The sequence below is a fragment of the Acomys russatus genome, chromosome 17, assembly GCF_903995435.1.
Source record: "Acomys russatus chromosome 17, mAcoRus1.1, whole genome shotgun sequence".
NCBI lineage: Eukaryota > Metazoa > Chordata > Mammalia > Rodentia > Muridae > Acomys > Acomys russatus.
The window spans coordinates 41,640,068-41,659,050 of record NC_067153.1 but is presented as its reverse complement, the minus strand read 5'-3'; the positions used below and the strand labels follow the sequence as shown (position 1 = coordinate 41,659,050).

General features: G+C 52.8%; 2 protein-coding genes across 2 annotated transcripts; one reads left to right on the top strand and one right to left on the bottom strand.

Annotated features, from left to right (window-relative positions):
• Window positions 1-1,492: 1,492 nt before the first annotated feature.
• On the top strand, window positions 1,493-7,239 carry Lgals2 (galectin 2). Its single transcript, XM_051159939.1, has 4 exons — window positions 1,493-1,567; window positions 5,040-5,122; window positions 6,689-6,848; window positions 6,974-7,239. Exons 1-4 carry the CDS (start codon window positions 1,562-1,564, stop codon window positions 7,115-7,117), a joined length of 393 nt encoding a protein of 130 aa, XP_051015896.1. The 5' UTR covers window positions 1,493-1,561; the 3' UTR covers window positions 7,118-7,239.
• A 691-nt stretch (window positions 7,240-7,930) lies between these two features.
• On the bottom strand, window positions 7,931-11,227 carry Cdc42ep1 (CDC42 effector protein 1). Its single transcript, XM_051159938.1, has 2 exons — window positions 10,572-11,227; window positions 7,931-8,940 (listed from the first exon to the last, which is right to left on the bottom strand). The coding sequence occupies exons 1-2, from the start codon at window positions 11,032-11,034 to the stop codon at window positions 8,231-8,233; spliced, it is 1,173 nt and encodes a 390-aa protein (XP_051015895.1). The 5' UTR covers window positions 11,035-11,227; the 3' UTR covers window positions 7,931-8,230.
• Window positions 11,228-18,983: the final 7,756 nt, after the last annotated feature.

The following is an 18,983-nucleotide window of genomic DNA, read 5'->3' as shown; positions in this document are numbered from 1 at the left end:
GACAGGGTTTTTCTGTGTAGCTTTGTCTGTCCTGGACTCACTTTGTAGACCAGGCTGGCCTTGAACTCACAGTGATCTGCCTGCCTCTCTCTGCCTCCCAAGTGCTGGGATTAAAGGTGTGCACCACAAGTGGCGTTTTGTAAGAGGGGAAACTTAGGATAAATGTAGGTGCTCGGAGGCAGGAAGCTTGTTCCATAAACTAAGCCTTGGAGAGTTGGAGTATTTCATAGCTAGTGCCCGTGGCTCTGACATGCAGATCTGTGGGCCCCAGTGTTCCCAAATGAAGCCAGATACACAACTGTACAGACATGCCTGTGATACGAATCCACAGCAACCTCTGGATGGATAGACAGAGAACAGGTTTCCTCCCAGCACAGGGACTATGTCAAATTGTCTTTCTTATTGACAGTACCTAATTGAGTATATTGAGCCCGATCATTACAAAATTCCCAGAAATAAAGGGCAAAGCATGTAATCCCCCAGCATCCCAAGCCCTTGGGCTCCCTTCTGCATGTTTGGTCTGTGTCCTGGCAGAACACACTGTTTTGTGTGTAGTGCCAGTGATGGAAGCCACAGTGTGTGTGTGTGTGTGTGTGTGTGTGTGTGTGTGTGTGTGTGCATGTGCATCCCAAGCACATCCCACTACTGAACCACCCAGCCCTCACAGAATGGTCTGCTTTTGGCTTCCTTTTCCTTCTGCCTATTTTTAAGCTTTTTAAATTATACTTACCTGTGTGTGCGTGAGGTCGGAGGGGACAATTTGCAGGAATTGCTTCTTTCCTTCCATCATGTGAGCTCAGGAGGCTAACCCAGGTGGTTAGGCTTGGCAGCAAGCACCGTTGTCCATCTCACTGGTCCTAGACGTTTCTTTAACTTTACCTGGTATCACTTTTGAAATGTGTATGTGTGCAACTACATAAGGTGTTTCCTACCTGCAATCCCAGCACTTGGGGGCAGAAGCAGGAAGATAGAGTCCAAGGCTAGCCTGGGCTAAATAGACAGTCTCTGTTTCACGAGAAGAAAAAGAAGAAACAAATTATATGTACAACCAGAAAAAGAATGGGCAAGAGAAGCAAAAAAAAAAGTCTTCAAATGACTCATGACATCATTGAAAATTAGAAGCTTAGACTTTTTTTTTTTTTTTTTTTTACAGAGCCAGCCTGTCTTTTTGTGGTTTGTAGGAGCTGGGCTCAGCGGGAAGATTGGGTGGCCTGCCAAGCTCTGGGTGTTTGTGGTTTGTGTGGGGGTGGCACTAGGGCCTCCTCCTCTGGGCTTTGTGGTATATTGACCATGGAGGCTGGGAGGAATTGCAGAGGGTGGGGGTGGGGGTGCAGGATGCTCAGGGTGGGGAGGCAGCGTGAGCAAGGAGCTGTCTTCCTGTTTGTTGAACACCTGCGGACATAGGCCAGGAGATATTAGGGAATAAAGGTCCAAAGTCTTTATTTATAGCCTTGGAGTAGTTAATGTGTAATATTCTGGGATATAAGCCTGCCCAAGAGGTGATATGTTGAGCAGACGCCTCTAGGAGCGACTGAGAGAGCTGAGGCCAGGAGCTGTCACCATGTCGGTGAGGATGCTGGTCCTCTGGGCCACTTCCCTCCACTCATTTGTCCTTGGTTGAGTGTGTGGGTTGGGGTGTTTTGGGAGTCCATTATTGCTGCACTTCTCTTTGTTTCAGTTTCTCCATGAGCATCAAAAGAAAGCCAGGTTGCCAGGCATGGTGGCACATGCCTTTAATCCCAGGAGAGGCAAGTCGATCTCTGTGAGTTCGAGGCCAAGCTGGTCTACAAAGTGAGTCCAGGACAGCCAGGACTACACAGAGAAATCCTGTCTCGAAACCAAAAATGAAGAGAGAAAGAAAAAAAGAAAGGAGGGAGGTAGAGACAGAGATAGAGAGAGGAAGAGAGGGAGAGAGAGAGAGAGGGAGGGAAGGAGAGAGAAAGAGAGAGGGGGAGAGAGAGAGAGAGAGAGAGAGAGAGAGAGAGAGAGAGAGAGAGCGAGAGAGAGACTGAGGCTCAACACGAGATGACAGAAGGCCACCATCTACAGATTGCAAGGGTGCTGCCCTCTCCTCCAGAGTCTGTGACTTGTGGTATGACTTTGGACAAGTTGATGCCCCTCTCTCAGGGGCCTGGTCTCCCCTGACTTGTATAGAATGAGACCATATGATATTCTCAGGGGTTTAGACGGTAGGTTCATTTCCTAGGGCTATGGTGCTCACCACCATAGCAATTTCTCCCATGGTCCTGGCCAAGCCTGGAGTCCAGGGTGGGCAGGGCCTGGCACTCCCTGAAGGCTCTAGGGAGGCACTTTACTTATCTACTCCAGTCTCCTGTGGTTGCTTGGCATCCATAGGTCCCTTCTCTGGAAGCATGGTAACTGCAGATTTTACCCTCTCTGCATGTAGCTTTCCTTTTGGGGGCATGTTTCTGTGCCCCGGTTCCCTTCCTCTTTAAAATAAAACAAAAACAACAACAAAAAAACTTCCTCTTTTACAAAGTTTTCAATTTTAGAACGTTATAATAGATTTAGGGCCTATACTAGCCCAATATGGTCACATATTATGTTGTGCCACATTAGCGGGTGTCAGGAGGGATGAATGGGGAGCACGTGTGTGAATGACACTATCCAAGCCAGTGTAGACAGGGTGAAGGATGTCCCTGTGACTGGGTGTCAACGCTGGAAGGGTTAGCCCCTCAGGGAGACCCTTTGTGACCCAGAAACGCCCTTGGCCTTCTATTTTGGCCACCTCACCGTTTGCTTTCTTCTTTCTCCTTCTAGATAACTCTCACATGCCACCAGTAGGGATCCCATGCCTAAAGGGGTAAGGCTGGTCCCAAGCCACTTGGCCAGCTAGAGGTAGAGCTGGGATGTGGCCCTACCAGCCTCACCACCTATGAATTGCCCCATCTCCCACCCAACCCTGCCTCCTATGTCTCTGGTCTTAGGCTTTGTTGAGAGGGGACAACACTGGGCCTTTTTATTTTCCCAAGAGCCAGCATCCCTATTCATACAAATCCATCTCCAACTCTGGTCTTCCTTGTACCCTAGATCTGTGGTAGCCTTCACTGGCCACCCCCACCCCGCCCCAGCCTTAAGGGCTTCATTTCTTCTGTTTTAGCCAGTAAGTAGGGATGTAAAGATGGGGTGCTTCTCACCACCTTAATCCCGACGCTCAATCCACTCGTTCCAGGAAGCCAGGGTAAGGTGGATGGCATCTTTCACTGGTGGCCGGGAGCCGGCATGCACAGGCGCAGTGAGACTGAGTGGCTGCCATGATCTCGTGGCTGAGTTCCTTAGCTCATGTGGGAGGAACTGTGCATCGCCCTTTCAGGTTTCAACTCATGTCCCTGGGATAGTTCTGCCACCAAGGGCCTGAAGAGAGTAGAGGTCAGTCTGGCTAAAGCCAGAGTAGCCGCTACCGGGAGCCACTTCGCTTCCCACCTCCAGGTCTCTCTGCCCCAAGAACACAGTGAGAGAGCACATCTGTAATCCCAGCACTCGGGAGGCAGAGGCAGGCGGATCTCTGTGAGTTCCAGGCCAGCCTGATCTACAGAGTCCAGGACAGGCAAGGCTATATAGAGAAACCCTGCCTCGAACTCCCCCCTCCCCCATACTGACAAAAGCACAAGGTGAGCTGGCCCGTTGGACACATTTTTGCTGTGGCAATCTCGGTAAGACTGCTAGGTTCTAGTGAGGAGAGGCCAGAGGACCTGTGAGCATCTCACAGCACACAGGGTACTGAGACTCAAGAGCTGCACCCCATTCCCTAGGGACAGCCCCAGGACTCTGCTCTGAAGCGCTTGTCACCAAGGCTGACATCTCTCTGGCATCAGGGCTCCCACTCCCAGACTCAATGTCATTTTATTTATTTATTTTTGTTTGGTTTTTTTGGTTTTTCGAGACAGGGTTTCTCCGTTTAACAGCCCTGGCTGTCCTAGATTCACTTTGTAGACCAGGCTGGCCTCTAACTCACAGAGATCCACCTGCCTCTGCCTTCCTGAGTGCTGGCTATTAACTGATTTTGTTATTTGACAATTTTATACTTGCACATGATATATTCCATAGTAAGACTGGCCCTGTATACCACATGATATATTTTGATATATTTACTCACATGCTTTTTTTTTTTTTGGTGTATGTGTCTGGCTACATGAGATAGGTGTGTGTGTGTGTGTGTGTGTGAGAGAGAGAGAGAGAGAGAGAGAGAGAGAGAGAGAGAGAGAGGGAGAGAGAGAGAGAGAGAGAGAGACCCCCAGGAAATGTCCACTTCCTTTGAGACAAGGTCTCTTAGCAGCCTGGAGCTTTTTTTTCTGAGACAGTTTCTTGGCTTTTCTGGACTTGCTTTGTAGACTACGCTGCCCTGGAACTCTCAAAGATCTGCCTGCCTCTGCATCCTGAGTGCTGGGATTACAGGTATGTGACACCGCATCTGGCTAGCCTGGAACTTAAGTCAATCAGGCTAGACTGCCTGGGCAGAGGATCCCAGGGATCCTTCTGACACTCCCTCCCCATACCTGGACTGTAAACATGCATAGCCACGTTGCATCATTTTGTTTTGTTTTGTTTGTTCAGACAGGGTTTCACTATGTACCTTTGGCTGGCCTGAAACTCGCTATATAGATGAGGATGACCTCAGACTCACAGAAATCTACCTGCCTCTGCCTCCTAAGTGCTTAGATGAAAGCTGTGTGCAACACCACGCACAGCCTGACATGGCCATTTCCCCATCATGGCAGTGGTTTGGGTCTGTGGAGGGCAGTGCGTTCCTTGTACGCTGGGAAACTACAGCGTCAGCAGAGGTCAGGCTGTCCACTCTGTGAACCTCTCCCATCCTAGCCATTCTCTTCTTGGGTTGTGGGGTGGAGGAGAGCCAAGGAGAGGCTAAAAGAGTGGCGGGAAGCCTGAGTCAGAAAGCTGTGGTCTGCATGAGGGCAGAGAAGTAATGGAGTCATCCAGGAGGGCAAGATGGCAGCCGGGCGATGGGTCCATCCCATGGTTCCCTGTTGACTTAACAAAGTGTTCTTCTGTTGCTCCAGGACAAATTTGAGGTCACAAACCTGGACATGAAATCGGGGATGACCCTGAAGATTAAAGGCAAGATCCACACGAACGCCGACCGGTGAGCAAGGCATAGGCAGGGCTGAGGACTAGGACCCTCAAAGGTTAAGGAAGCCGTGACTTTTTTCTCTCTCCATACCACACCCCATGTGGCTCGTGTTAGGAACAGGCTTTGCATATAAGCTTTGGGTTAGGAATCTTTGTTTTGTTTTTTGTTTTTTTGAGACAGGATTTCTCTGTGTAGCCTTGACTATCCTGGACTCACTTTGTAGACCAGGCTGGCCTCAAACTCACAGAGATCTGCCTGCCTTTACCTCCCAAGTGCTGGGATTAAAGGCGTGTGCCACCACTGCCCAGCTTAGGTTAGGAATCTTTGAATGTCAGAATGGAAACTGTAATTTCTGTTCCTTGTCTTTTTCTTTTTGCTTTTTTGAGACAAGGTTTCTCTGTGTAGCCCTGGCTGTCCTGGAACTCTCTTTGTAGACGAGGCTGGCCTCAAAATCACAGCGATTCGCCTGCCTCTGCTTCTTGAGTGCTGAAATTAAAGCCGTGCGCCACCACGCCTGGGTCTGTTCCTTGTCGCAATTGCCACCAAAGGATCAGATGGAGAAGGAGGGTCTCTGCCTAGGTGGCAGGTCTGAAGCCTATACTGAAAGTGTAATATGTACCCTCCAGCACATCACCCAACTGACCAGGTCATGTGACTCTAACCACAGGCGGCCACCAGGGGGCAGCAAAGGTCCCACTTACTTCCTTAACTTGAGCAGCTACCCTCCCCTCCATACAACCCCCTGCTGTCCAGTACTAGGCTGACTGGCATATAGAGCGTTTCTTGAGACAAACTTCTAGCCATTATGGGTTAGGAAGGAGGCAGGCAAATTAGGAGGCAAGAGAAGGAGCCCCTCTTTCCTACCAAGGTTCCTTGTTTGCAGAAACATGCAGATATGCCTGTTTTGAGAATCCTCACCCCAGGATGGAATCCCACACATAGTATGTGTTACTTTTTTTTTTCTTTTTCCGAGACAGGGTCTGTGTAGCCTTGGCTGTCCTGGACTCGCTTTGTAGACCAGGCTGGCCTCGAACTCACAGCGATTCCCCCTGCCTCCGAAATGCTGGGATTAAAGGCATGTGCCACCACTGCCAACAGTATGTACTACTTTTAAGGAACCTTTTCTTTTTGTTTTTTTCCAGTCAGGTTTCTGTGTGTAGCCCTGACTATCCCAGAACTCGCTTTGTAGACCAGGCTAGCCTCAAACTTACAGAGATCTACCTGCCTCTGCCTCCCAAGCATTGGGACGACCGGTTAGCTTTTAAGGATTGTCTAACCCAGGCTGCTCACATGATCCTGTTAAGGCACATACCCCTGCCTGTACTCTTCAAAGCCATCGCTATGAATTACCCTGTCAACACCTCCATGCCTATCCTATCCCAAATAAAACATCACTAAGATGCAGGGCCGGACACAGATCTCACTATCTTCACTTACTCTCCTAGCCCGCAGTCACCACCACCACACACACAGACACACATATGCAGGCGCATGCACGCGCGCGCGCGTGCGCGCGCACACACACACACACACATGGACATGCCCCCTAAACTGTTCTCCCTGTCACTCTCCCTGTAGCTTCACCATTAACCTGGGCCAGGGCAAAGACAAGCTGAACCTGCATTTTAACCCTCGCTTCAATGAATCCACCATTGTTTGCAACGCTTATGATGGGAACAGCTGGGGACAAGAGCAACGAGAAAACCACCTGTGCTTCAGTCCCGGAGCAGAGGTCAAGGTGAGGCTTAGGGAACTCGCATGGTGGCCCTCCTGCCTGGACATGGGGACCACCACCAGGCACTGCCAGGACCCTTCCCAGGCTCCCCTGGTCCTATTGACATATCTCCCCCTGCTTCCCTGCAGTTCACTGTGGCCTTCCAGGAAAAAGAGTTCAAGGTGATGCTCCCTGATGGACACACGGTGACCTTCCCCAATAGGCTGGGCCACAACCACCTGCGCTACCTAAGCACCGACCGGTTCCACGTCTCTTCCTTCAAGCTTGAGTGAACATGTCCTCAGAAGTCGGCCTGAGCCCCAGAGCGGCTTCAGTCAGCCCTCCTGCAAGCCCCACCGGAACCACAGCCTCTATTTAGGTCTTGCCAGTCCCCAAGGGTTCCTTGCAGCTTCTGCCCCCCACCCCACCCCCTACTAACCCTACCCCCAAGGTCAAGGTCAAATAAAATAATTCGCATTTATTATTTCCACAGCTGTTAGCACTTTCCATGCATGTTAATGATCCTGTCTTTGGTACAGGGGAGGAAACTGAGGCACAGGGTGTAGCACTGTCGAGAGAAGAGGCTGGGACCTGTCTCACTCCTGGGGATCTGAGCACCTGCCAAGCTGTCCCATGGCATTATGGGGCAGATACTGGTTCCAGGCACCTGGGGCCAGGGTGTTCCAGGAACTACAGATAAGGGTCCCACCTGGACCTCTTATCGTGAACATTCCAGGCTGGTTACTCATTACCTCAACTGCCCCTCCTCGCTAGCTATGGGGGGTGGGGTGTGGAAGGGGAACCTCAACTTTCCCAAACTCCCAGGAGAGGACCCTACACCCCAGCAGGGGTCCAGGCCCCGGGCAGACAGCTCTTAACAGAAAAGCTGTCTTAACAGAAAGGCAGGTCTGGGGTACACAGAAGATGGAATCTACCACAAGGTCACACCTCACCTTTCCCATCAGGGGACTAAGGAGGAGCCTGGGACAGGACTATCGAGAACACAGTGGTGGCCTTCCGGGGCAGTGCTAAATGAACAGAGGAAGGCAGCCCCACTCACAGACAATAGCCCTGTGTGGTCCTTGCCCGGCCCTCCCCCACCCACCCCACCCCACCAGGGAAGCATCCTGGGGCACAAAAGCCACACTGTGAGGCCATGGCGGGGTGGCATAGGGGACGGCTGAAGGGCTAGCAGGCCTAGATACAGTGGAGGGAGCTGGGTCACGTCAGCAGGGGACCCCTCTCACCCATACCTGCCTTTGCAGAGACCAGGAAGGACTTGAGGAAACTCCGGTGGGGCAACTGCCCGCATCTCGTGGGCAGATGTAGTCAGTAGGGGTGGGAGTGATCTCAACCCCTCTGTTCTCTGTAAGCCCTGAGGAGAGCAGGATTCCCACGCCCAGTCCTTACACCTTGACCTCGTCATCCTCTTCAGCATCAGCAAATTCAAAGGCATTGACCTGCACCGTTCTGGGTACAGGGGCCCTGCCACTGGCCTGAGGTGCACTCCATTCTTCATCCAGGCTTTCCCAGGAGCTGTGGACTTGGGGGAGCACCCCTGCCAGCTCCCGCCGAGCATCCATCTCAGTGTAGTGGCGACTAGCCCTGCTGGCCCTCCAGCTGGCTCCATGCCTGCCAACGGCCGTACTGGGGGATACCTGGGGACCCTCTCCTACGGGACCGGGCTTGACCTCAGCCACAGGACCCAATACAGCAGTTACCCCATTGGGGAAATGTCCATGGCACGGGGAGCTTGTCACAGTGTCTAGGGTAGTTATAGCATGGGTTGGGGGTTTTGCAGTAGGGGTAGGGGGAGTTGCTGCAGGGGCGGGGGGCGTTGCTTCTGGGAGAGGGGAGTTGGCTGCAGGGGCTGGGGTCTCAGCTGCTGGGGCTTCTGAAAGGCTCATGACCCCTAGCAGCTCACTGAGGAGTGAGGGCCCAAGGTCAAGGTCAAAGCGGAAGGACTGGAGTGAGTCTGAGCGACGAAGCTCAGGGTTAGGGTTAAGCTCAGCGGGGAAAGAACTTTGCTCTCGGTCTTGAGTGTGGTCACGGTCACGGTTGCTGTGCTTTTCCACACGTGGCAGGCGCGAGATGGTGCAGAACCCAGAATCCAGGCCTAGCAGAGAAATGGGCAGAAGGTCAGGTCTGGGGGTCCCTAGCCTGTTCTTGGAGACAAAGAAGCAGCACAACCCTCTCCTACACTGTGGCCCTTGGTAAGCTATATTCCTTGTTGGCTTCCATTTTGCCTGTTTTTTTCCTCAAGTAAGGATCCCACAGTTTTCCATGCTCTCTCTGAAACTAATCCTAACCCCACTTGCAGAGGAGCAAATAAAAATGAAAGTTTGGTTTGGCACGAGACAGACATCACCCAAAGCTAGTCTGTTGGGGTAGAACTGTGCCTACAGATTGAATCTTGACACCCAGGCCCTGGTATGGACTTCACCATGGCTCCTGGGTCTCTCTCTCTCTCTCTCTCTCTGACACTGACAGATGGCTGCAAGTGACCTCATAGCATATGAGTTGATGTCTGGGCACAGGAAGGAACCAGAAACCAGGGCCTGAACAGAGAAATCACAGGCACATACATACATGCCCTCCCAACTCTTGCTTCTAGCGGCAGCAAGACTGTAATGCAAAGCATGACCACAAGGGGGCAGCAGTAACCCACAGTGCCCTGGTGAGTTGTCCTGCCAAGGCCAAAGTGGCATTCACACCTGAGTCAATTTGCCAAGACACAAAAGCCTTTGTTCAAATAACAGCTTCTGCCGGGAGCACCTCCTACAAAGCCGCCTAGGACCTTTGTGACTTCGTTCGGTCTTTTGTTTTGTTTTTTGAGACAGGGTCTCAAAATGTAACTCACAGGCTGTCCTGGAACTATGTAGATCAGACTGGCCTCATGGCCATGGAAACTTTAGCAAAGAGACCGAGAGACCCATTTAGGTGAAGATGGGAGCTCAGAGGTCCTTGTGCTCACTTCAGTCATAAGAACAAGGACTAGAGGGGCTGGAGAGATGGCTCAGAGGTTAAGAGCACTGCTGCTCTTCCAGAGGTCCTGAGTTCAATTCCTAGCAACCACATGGTGGCTCACAGCCATCTAAAATGAGATCTGGTGCCCTCTTCTGGTGTACAGATATACTTGCAGATAGAATATTATATATAATAAATAAATAAATAAATAAATCTTTAAAAAAAAAAAAAAAAAGAAAGAAAGAACAAGGACTAGAAACCAGAGCAGGCTCAGAGCCTCACCACAGTACCCTCTGACCCTGGGGGGTTACTTAATGTGAGGACACACAAGGGGTAGCCTGGCCAGAGCCCACAGATGGGGAAAGCCTTGCTGAGTCACAGCAAACTAGAGGGCTGCTAGCATACTTCATTTTTCCTCCTTCAAGACAGGGTTTCTCTGTGTAGCTCTGGCTGTCCTAGAACTCACTCTGTACACCAGACCTCAGATTCAGATCTGCCTCCTGATGACTGGGATTAAAGCCGCCCCATGGCAAACTCCATTTCTCTCTCTTGGTCTCCACGTTATGAGGCCTAAGCAGGCTGACACTCCACCTCCCTAGCCCCATCGCCCTCATCCTAGGTCAGACTTCCACTGGGAGATTGAACAGCTGTGGAGGAAAGGCTGTTAGGGAAGTCTGGCAGCACCCCAGGATCTCTCTGGGCTCAAATCTCAACAGCAGGGTGGGGGCGTATGTGAAAGGGTGTAGGGGGGGGGGGGAAAGACTGAGAGGAAGTCCTCACCATAACCGGAACGCCCATCCGCGGAGCTGGCAGGGCTGCTGTCAAAGCTGAGCTTGCCCACCACCAGGCTGTCATAGGTGGCCTGGTTGAGCTGGGGCAGAGAGATGGCATTCTTGATGATGGGCGAGATGGGAGGCGGGGCAGGTGAGGGCGCGGGCGGGGAGGCCACTCTTCGAGGTGGCACCCCAGCTCGGCGCACCTGCTGGAGCTTCCTAGCCAGGAAACTTCGGGGTGAGCGATGGGTGCTTCCAGAGCGTCCTCCATGGTTGCTGAGGAAGGAGGTATCCCCGAAGACATCCCCACCACGGCCCACATGCATGGTGTGGCGGAAGTCCCCAAGTGGGGGGCTGATCATGTCTGCTGTCAGCCGTCTCTTTCCATGGGAACTGGACACCCATCCCACAGGATACAGCTTGCCCAGGCTCATGGTGGGGGCTCCTGTGCCCCCCTGGGGGCCAGGCATCAGACTTGGTTGCTCACTACTGCTGGTCCATGCCCACCTGGGGCTAGGGAAGATGGCAGTCTGGCCTCTGGGATCCTTCTCAGCCCTTTTCTCTCAATGAAGATGGCAGAGCAGACGACACCAATCTTTGACTCTATTAAGGCCCTGTCCCAGTGCTGAGGTTGAGGGAGTCTTCTAGCTCCCAGAGGCCTCTGCTCCTGGTCCTGGTGAGGCTGATGATGAGAGATGGCACGAGAAGGGCCTTAAAAAGAGGGTGATCCCTGTCCTGGGGTGGACACCTGGAAGGGCAGAGACAGCATTGTAGCATGGCAGCAGAAGAGGAAATCCGAGTCCAAACAGCAGCCGCCCAAGACAATCAGGGAGGCTGCCCAACGCACAGGTTCTTGATGAGAGCCAGCCAGGCACAAAGGAGGAGCCACAGAAGAAGTTCTAGAAGGAGCTGGGGGGATGACTGAGTAGGGGAGTGCTTACTGAGCAAGGATGCGGACCTTAGTTTGGCTCCCCAACACCCATGTAAAAGTCAGGCATAGCTGCATGTGTCTGTAAACGCAGTGTTTGAAGGAGAGGGATGGAAACAGGAGGATTATAGCTAGTCTGGCTAAAAACAAAAGAAAACACAATGTAGTCGACGGTTTGGTTTCTTTAAAAACTCAGTTATGGGCCGGGCGGTGGTGGCACACACCTTTAATCCCAGCACTTGGGAGGCAGAGGCAGGTGGATCTCTGTGAGTTCGAGGCCAGCCTAAACTACAGAGGGAGTTCCAGGACAGCCAGAACTGTTATACAGAGAAACCCTGTCTCAAAAAATGAAAAACCAGCCAAACAAACAAAAAACTCAGTTATAGGAATGGAAAGATGGCTCAGAGGTTAAGAGCACTTGCTGCTCTTCCAAAGGTCCTGAGTTCAATTCCAAGCAACCACATGGTGGCTTACAGCCATCTATAACAAGATCGGTGCCCTCTTCCGGTGTACATGCAAGCAGAACACTGTATAGATAATAAATAAATGAATTTCTAAAATCAAAACAAAACTCAGTTATGTTACGCAAATATGTTCTTGTTTTAATCCCAAGTGTGAAATATGGGGCTGCTTTCAGTTTGTCCACAGCTGTTAGCTATGACTGCCTCGTGCAGGCTCGGACAAGGGCGGTGATCTCTGCCGGCTGCAGACGGTTTAATTCTGAAGATTCTGAGAGGGGAGAAACACCAGAGCACTGAGAGGAAGAGGAAGCAGAGAAGCTGTGTTTGCTGGGCTGCTGCATATCCTGACTGAGATTGGTATTTGCCCCCAAAGAACCTGACAACCCTAACCAATCAGAGGTAGTAGACACCTACAGCCCTTCTCCCCACTTCCTCCTCTCCTACCTAGTGTTGGGGTGTTGGAAGGTATTAGGGTGGATAAGGGTTGGAAGGAAGGTAGAGGCGTAAGAACCCAAAGAAAGTAGACTAAAAAGCACACCTACAACACAAGGGACTAAGGAAGAGTGACAGAACAGGCCGTCCAATGTCCTCCTCTGGCTTCTGTATGTGAGCGCACGGGCACGTGCACACCTACGCACACGTGCACACCAGAGTTTGAGAACAGGGAGAGTGGATGGCACCTGGGAAGTGTGGATGCCTCTGAGTGCCACTGCCCGGACGAGGCACAAAGACTCCATTCTGCTCTGAGTTTAAAAGTGGGCATCAGGGAAGCAGAAAAATGACTGATCACTACCTAAGGCCTGTGGCTGAGGTGCCAACGGTCGCTGGAGGCTATAGAGGAGAGATGAGAAACTGTAATGACTTTAACGTGGCTGTGGCTTCTCAGTAAGGAACAGGGGACCGGGCTCCCCATCCCAGTGACCTTGACCCCTAGGCAACATGGCCTCTTAACTGGCATCTTTCAGTTCTCCGTGGGTCCAAATCTATTCTACCTGGAGAGGTCAAGCGAACGGAGGAGCCCTGCCAAGATCTTGTGAACTGCTGTGCACACAGCCTGCCGTGCCAGCCAGCACTGCTGGGCCTCAGAAACCCTGCACCTCCAAGGTGCTTCCTGGAAAAAGAGAGCCCGTGGTCAGAAGTGGTTTTTTCCAGCCGGCTCCTGTATCTTTGCGTAGATTCAAGGTTCTGAGAAGGCCTGTAGGAAAGGGTTTTATATCCGCCTGACAGGCTGGTGTAGGAGCCTTGTTGGGGAACAAGTTTTAATAGTCTAGTGGATGCCAAACGCTACTCCCTACATCCCAATGTCCGCCCTGACCCCTCACCCACTGCCTCTGCCTTCCTTTTCCTCTCAGAGTTTCCCTCTATGGTCTCTTTTCCCCTTCCCTAGAGGGCTGGAGGGTGTTTGGGAACCGACAGCCCAAACTCTGGTTTTCTGTGACCTAGAGAGGGCCACGCTTGCTCAAAGGTCCCATCGAAAAGCTAGTCCAAACTTGAACTCTGGGCCTCTGACTCACATAAGCCCTTGCCGGCTTTTGGGGCCCGGTCTTGTTTCCCCGAGCACGTTGAAGAGGGTGGGGCGGTGCCTGGATTTTCCTGCCTCTCACCCTCCCAGCACTTAGCACGTGGACAGCCTAATCACTAGCTGGGATAACCTTCAGGTCAAAGGACCACCCCCTGTCACCTTCTGAGGGGGTAGAGTAGGCTCAGGACTGTGACCTTGGGCAAGTCACCGCCACACACCTGCTCAGCTGATCAAGATCTAGACCTGAGTTTCAACTTCTTTTTTTCTTTTTAAATTTTCTCAACCCTAGCTGCCGCCTCCAAGCATAAGAATTCTCAAAGCAGCCCTTCTATAATGTTATTTGAAATTCAAAATAGGTTAACTAACAAGATAAAACAAAGAGGAGAACTGGACAAAGCTTGCTTTGTTTTGGGACTGCACTCTCTTCCCGTCCCAGCACTGGCTCCACCTCCAACCCTAGCTCCTCCTCCACCTCCTTGGTTTGGGGGGGGGGGGCAGTCAGGGACTTCTGAATCATCCTTTTCCCTGGCACCCCCAGCACGGAGAAGTCCTCCTGGAATGTTTGCTGAAGTTATACAGCACTGTGCTTGCTGTTGGCTGACCAATGACATGATGTCATCAGATGGGTCTCCAACACCCCCTTGAGGCTGGAAGGCTGGCTCAGGCTACAAAGCCGGCTGACGTGCCCAGGGAACAGGCTCATCCTCGGTCCCAGTCCCGTGGCAGGTAAACCCTGGCCAGTTTTCCCTGGTCTGCTGAAACTAGTGTCTAGAGCAAGGTGCTATGGAGTGTGTAGAGCAAAGCTCTGTAAAACCGCACAGGGAGGGGCCCACTGTGTCTACCAAGTGGACACAGCACACGCCCCCCAACCTCAATTCTTTAACTTCTGAGTTTCTCCCTTGTGATTAAGCCACCCTCTAAATGCCTCTGGGTACCTCTAGACAGCGTTCTATGCACATCTACAGCAGCAGGGCGTCCTGCAGCCACTGTCTTCCCATAGAGAACGCAGGGAGAGCCTCCCTCCCAGGGAAGGGAAGAAGGGGCAGAAGATGGAGAAACTCAATCCTCCCATCCTGCAGCAGAGCATGCCTGGGTTCAAAGCCAACCCTTCCTAAGTTAAGGGGCATCTTTCATTCCAGCGACCCTTTGGTGGTAGCTCCCAGCCGCAAGGTGGTAACCACAGCCTATTGCTGGCTTTTAAGTCCATCTCACCTGCATCGAGTGTTGAGATACAAGGACCTTTCTTCCCAAAGGCCCAGGAAATAGCCCATTTTACATGGGAAAAATTGAGCCCTGGATCACAGAACAAAAACCGTGTGCACCCTGGAGCTTGCTTACAGTCTGCCAACACTGGCGCTTGAGTGACGCCGGCAGATATGGGGAGGTTACCAGTGGGAGGAATGGGACACCCGGCTCTGCCGTTCAGCTTCTACGACCAGGGAGGGAGGGCACCAGTGGCCAAGGTGAAGTTTTGGTATCCCTAGGACTCTTATTTTTACTGTGCGGTGGTCTGGGCACGTGGCCAGCGCTCCCTCGGTAGTAATGACCACAGGGACAAGTTTTGGGGCTTTGGCTGGGTCATTCGCTCAGAGGCCAACGGGGGGGGGGGGATGTGGAAGCAAAAAAGTTGGGTAAGATAGGCCACCCCAATGGTGGGGAAAGGCCAGGGGCAGAGGCAGCCGCTCCTTGGAGTACCTAGACACTCCCTTCAGACAGGTGTGCAGAGCGCACCACCTCCCGGGTAGCGTGCTGGGATGGGGGTGGGGGGATTGTCTCGGAGCACTGCTCTTTGACTTCAATATTGGCCTGTGTGGGATTTTGTTGCTTCGGCTTTTCCCTAACCTGTGACATTTGGGATTAGAAGTTAAATCTCCAGGGATATCCCCTCCAAGTCCAGCCCTTTGAGGTGGAAGGCAGGGAAACTGAAGCCAGACACCGGGTAGCAAGCTGCCCTAGTAACCATCCAGGATCAAGAGTCTCTAAACTTCACTGCGGGTAGGATAGGAAGGGAGCGCCTCGGGCCATTAGGGAGAGGAGGAGGAGAGACGCAGGTTTTTTTTGTTTGTTTGTTTGTTGATAAGAGCCCTGGCTGACCTCGAAACTGTGACCGTCTTGCCTCACTTTCCCAGGTGGTGAGATTAACTTGTGTGTCACTACCGGCTGACTAAAGTGCCTTCTTGCTTCCGGACCCCAAGTTAAAACTGAGCAGCCGTCCACTCTACTGCTGTGCTTTCCCAGCCTCAGTTTCCCGGTCTAGAAAACGGCCCAAACTTGGTGAATCATGCATAGTTGGAACAAGGGCAGAATAAGCTGGGATGGGAAGTCCAGGAAAGACTTCTACCAGAAAACATTCCCTTCTGGATACCTCGGAGAGGAGACTTTGGTAAAGTCTCGCTGTGGTCCGGCGCGGGCTGAGGGCAGCGGCTGCCGTGGCGAGAAGGGAACCGGACGGGATGACCTCATCCGCTGCTCCAGCCTGGAATGCAGCTGGGGAGGGGGCAGGGTGCCCTGTCCCCGTGGTCCCCCCCACCCCCAGCTTCCCGCTCCCGCGCTGGCGTCGCCAAGAGGCCCTGGGGTCCTTTCCCTTCCGCTGCCCGCGCAGGAATGCGCGCAGACGACCCAGGGCTCGCCCTCTGACCGCCTTCGGGTATTCTGCTCTGCCCTCCAATCTTTGGTGCCCTGCGCCCTCCGGCAACGTGACAAAACTACCCGAAAAGTGTGAGCGTCCCGGCTTTTTACAGATTGGCCCTGCGCGCCCAGGACGGTGCGCATTTTCCCCCGGCCCGCGCCCGCGGTTACCTTGTGTCGTCGAGCCCAGGGGTCCAGGGGCGGGCGCGGCAGCGCGTCCCTACGCCGCCGGAGAGTCGCTGGGCCGGTCTGCGCCTCCCTGGCCGCGGGCTCGGCGGCCGGATCCCGGGGCGGGGGCGGGCTGAGGGCTCCCTCCGCCCCTGCTCCGCCCGCGGCGGCCGCGCCCCCTCCCGGGCTGGCCACGCCGCGAGGGCTGCAGGAGCGCGGCGTGGGTGCCAGACCAGACCAGGCCCCTATCCGCCGCCCCTAGGCGGGGCGACCTCGGGAATGTTCGTTCTGTCCTGAATCGGGACTGCCCAGAGGAGGCCACCAGGACTCTTTACTGCCTATTGCTCCTCAGATGACCTCGGGGGAGTCCAGGACAGACAGCTCTTGAGCGTTTCTCTGCGGGAGCGTGGGGAGGGGGGAGGGCCTAGGGGGATGGGGAGGATGGGACTGGCCAGAAGACGTTGGATTTTTTTTTTAAAGTGTGGGGCATTCACTTCTCCCTTTTCTTCCAGTCGCCATTCCTGGCCACCCAATACAAGCCCTGTGGGGTCCCTTCAGAACACTTAGCTACTTTGGGGAAGAGGCCATTACTGCAGACCACCATGTAAAGGGGTGGTAACGTCATGGACCCTAAAGCTGAAGTGGCCCTTGTTCCTTCCTTGCCTTTTAGTGCCTCAGTTTCCCCATAGGGCTAGAGAAATGGCTCAGCCGTTAAGAATGATTCATGCTCTTGTAGAGGATGAAAGGTCTGTTCCCAACACACACACACACACACACACACACACACACACACACACCTACTAAAGTGGAGTTATCAAACCAGACATCAGATTTCACATTATCTCCTGTTCCCTGCTCTAGCAACGAGGAGAGTTGTTAAACAGGTAAATGAGATCACACCTTAGAAACCTTTAGTGAGGTGCCCCCCACCCCCACTTCAAAGAAGGCACAGAGCCAGCCATGCTCAAGGAGAGGGGACGGATCCTGGCCCCTTACACCGTGTCATACCTCTGACTTTTCCCTGTGAGAACAGAGAGGAATCTTGGGGGCTGCGTGTGGCATTGACAGGTTCCTGAGGCAGTCTGGGTGTGGGGTGTTGAGCAAGGGTCTCTGGAGAAGATGAAAGTTGGCTTAAGTCTTAAATAGAGGAGCAGAGAGCCTAGGGAGTTCCCACTGGACACACTGTGGACAAAGGCTTTGCACTATGAGGCAGGGCTGACGATGGGCAGCACTCCCAGAATGCTGTGCTTCCAGGGATGGCTCTCTGGGGACTGGGGAGAGGTTCATTTTTTCCCAGCTGGACCGATAGAGAAACTGAGGCACAGAGCATGCCAGTGACATGCAGTTACTATTGAGATATAGGTGAAAACAATGTCCTCAAGACTCAAAGGCACTTGGGCAAGGAGGCTGGAAGACTGTTAGGAGAGAGCTGGGGCCAAGGCTGGCTATTTAAGTATGGCCAGGTATCTGTGCATGCAGAGGTGCAATTAAAAAACCTCCCAGCTTTTACTGAGCACCTAGTGCATACCATGTATAATCACATTTAATCTCTGCGAGAGCCACATGGGAACAATTCTGTCACCATGTCCACTTTGCAGAAAAGTGAAGGGACTTGTCCAGGGCCTCCTGCTTAGGCAAGATGACTACACTTCCTGTTTGTCAAGAGCACCAGTGCCCAGGTGTGATTAGCAATGCCCCTTGTAGCCAGGCAGTGCTGGCGCATGCCTTTAATCCCAGCACTCGGGAGGCAGAGGGATCACTGTGAGTTCGAGGCCAGCCTGGTCTACAAAGCGAGTCCAGGACAGCCATGACTATACAGAGCAATCCTGTCTCCAAAAACAAAACAAACAAGCAATGCCCCTTGCTTTCGTTCTCAAAGGTGCTCTGGCTAGCTGGAAAACAGCTCATCCCATCCAGTCAGGGCTCCTGGGGCAGTTTAGAAAGGAAGCTATTTGGCTCAGTACCAAAGACCCAGAGTTCCAGGCTGGCTGTGAGCGCAGTGTAGGCTTCTCTTGAAAATGAGCCTAGCTTCAGGGCAGGCATTTACCATACCTGAGGGTGTGTTGCAAGCCCTGAGAGACGGCCCAGAAAGCTGGCTTTGTTTTGTTTGTTGAAACAGCATCTCACCACAGAGCCCTGGCAGATCTGGAACTCATTATGTAGACCAGGCTGGCCTTGAACTCACAGAGCTCCACCTCGCCTGTCTCTGGAGCTCTACCATACCCGCAGAGAAAGCAATCTGGATGCAAGTGTTTACCCTCTGTCCGTTCTTGCACCATCCTCTGTACCCTGGCTCAGTGGCTCAGAACCTCTCAACCTCTAAACCAGATTCCAGATGCTCTGTCTCTCCCAGCTGGCTGTGTGACGGCCTTCTAGGCAGACATTCTTGTCCCATTGCACAGTCGGGTGAACCGAGGGTGAGAGAGGGGTCTTTGCTCACATCTGTAGGTTGTCCTATGCAATCCCTGCTCCTGGATCTACTCAATTGCTCCTGAAAAATAGAAGGAAAAGAGAGGTCCTGGGATCCAGGAGTCAGGGGTGAACATTCCCCACTCTCCACCCCCACACCCCTATCCCTACCCCCCACCCCACCCCCATTTTCTCATGTCTTTCTCCTCTCCTGATTTTCTGAAGTAGCGTCTGCCTCCAAGGCTATGCAAGGAGTGCAAGGGTTAACCCTGCCAGAGCCCTAATTACCATGCGGGATGCAGA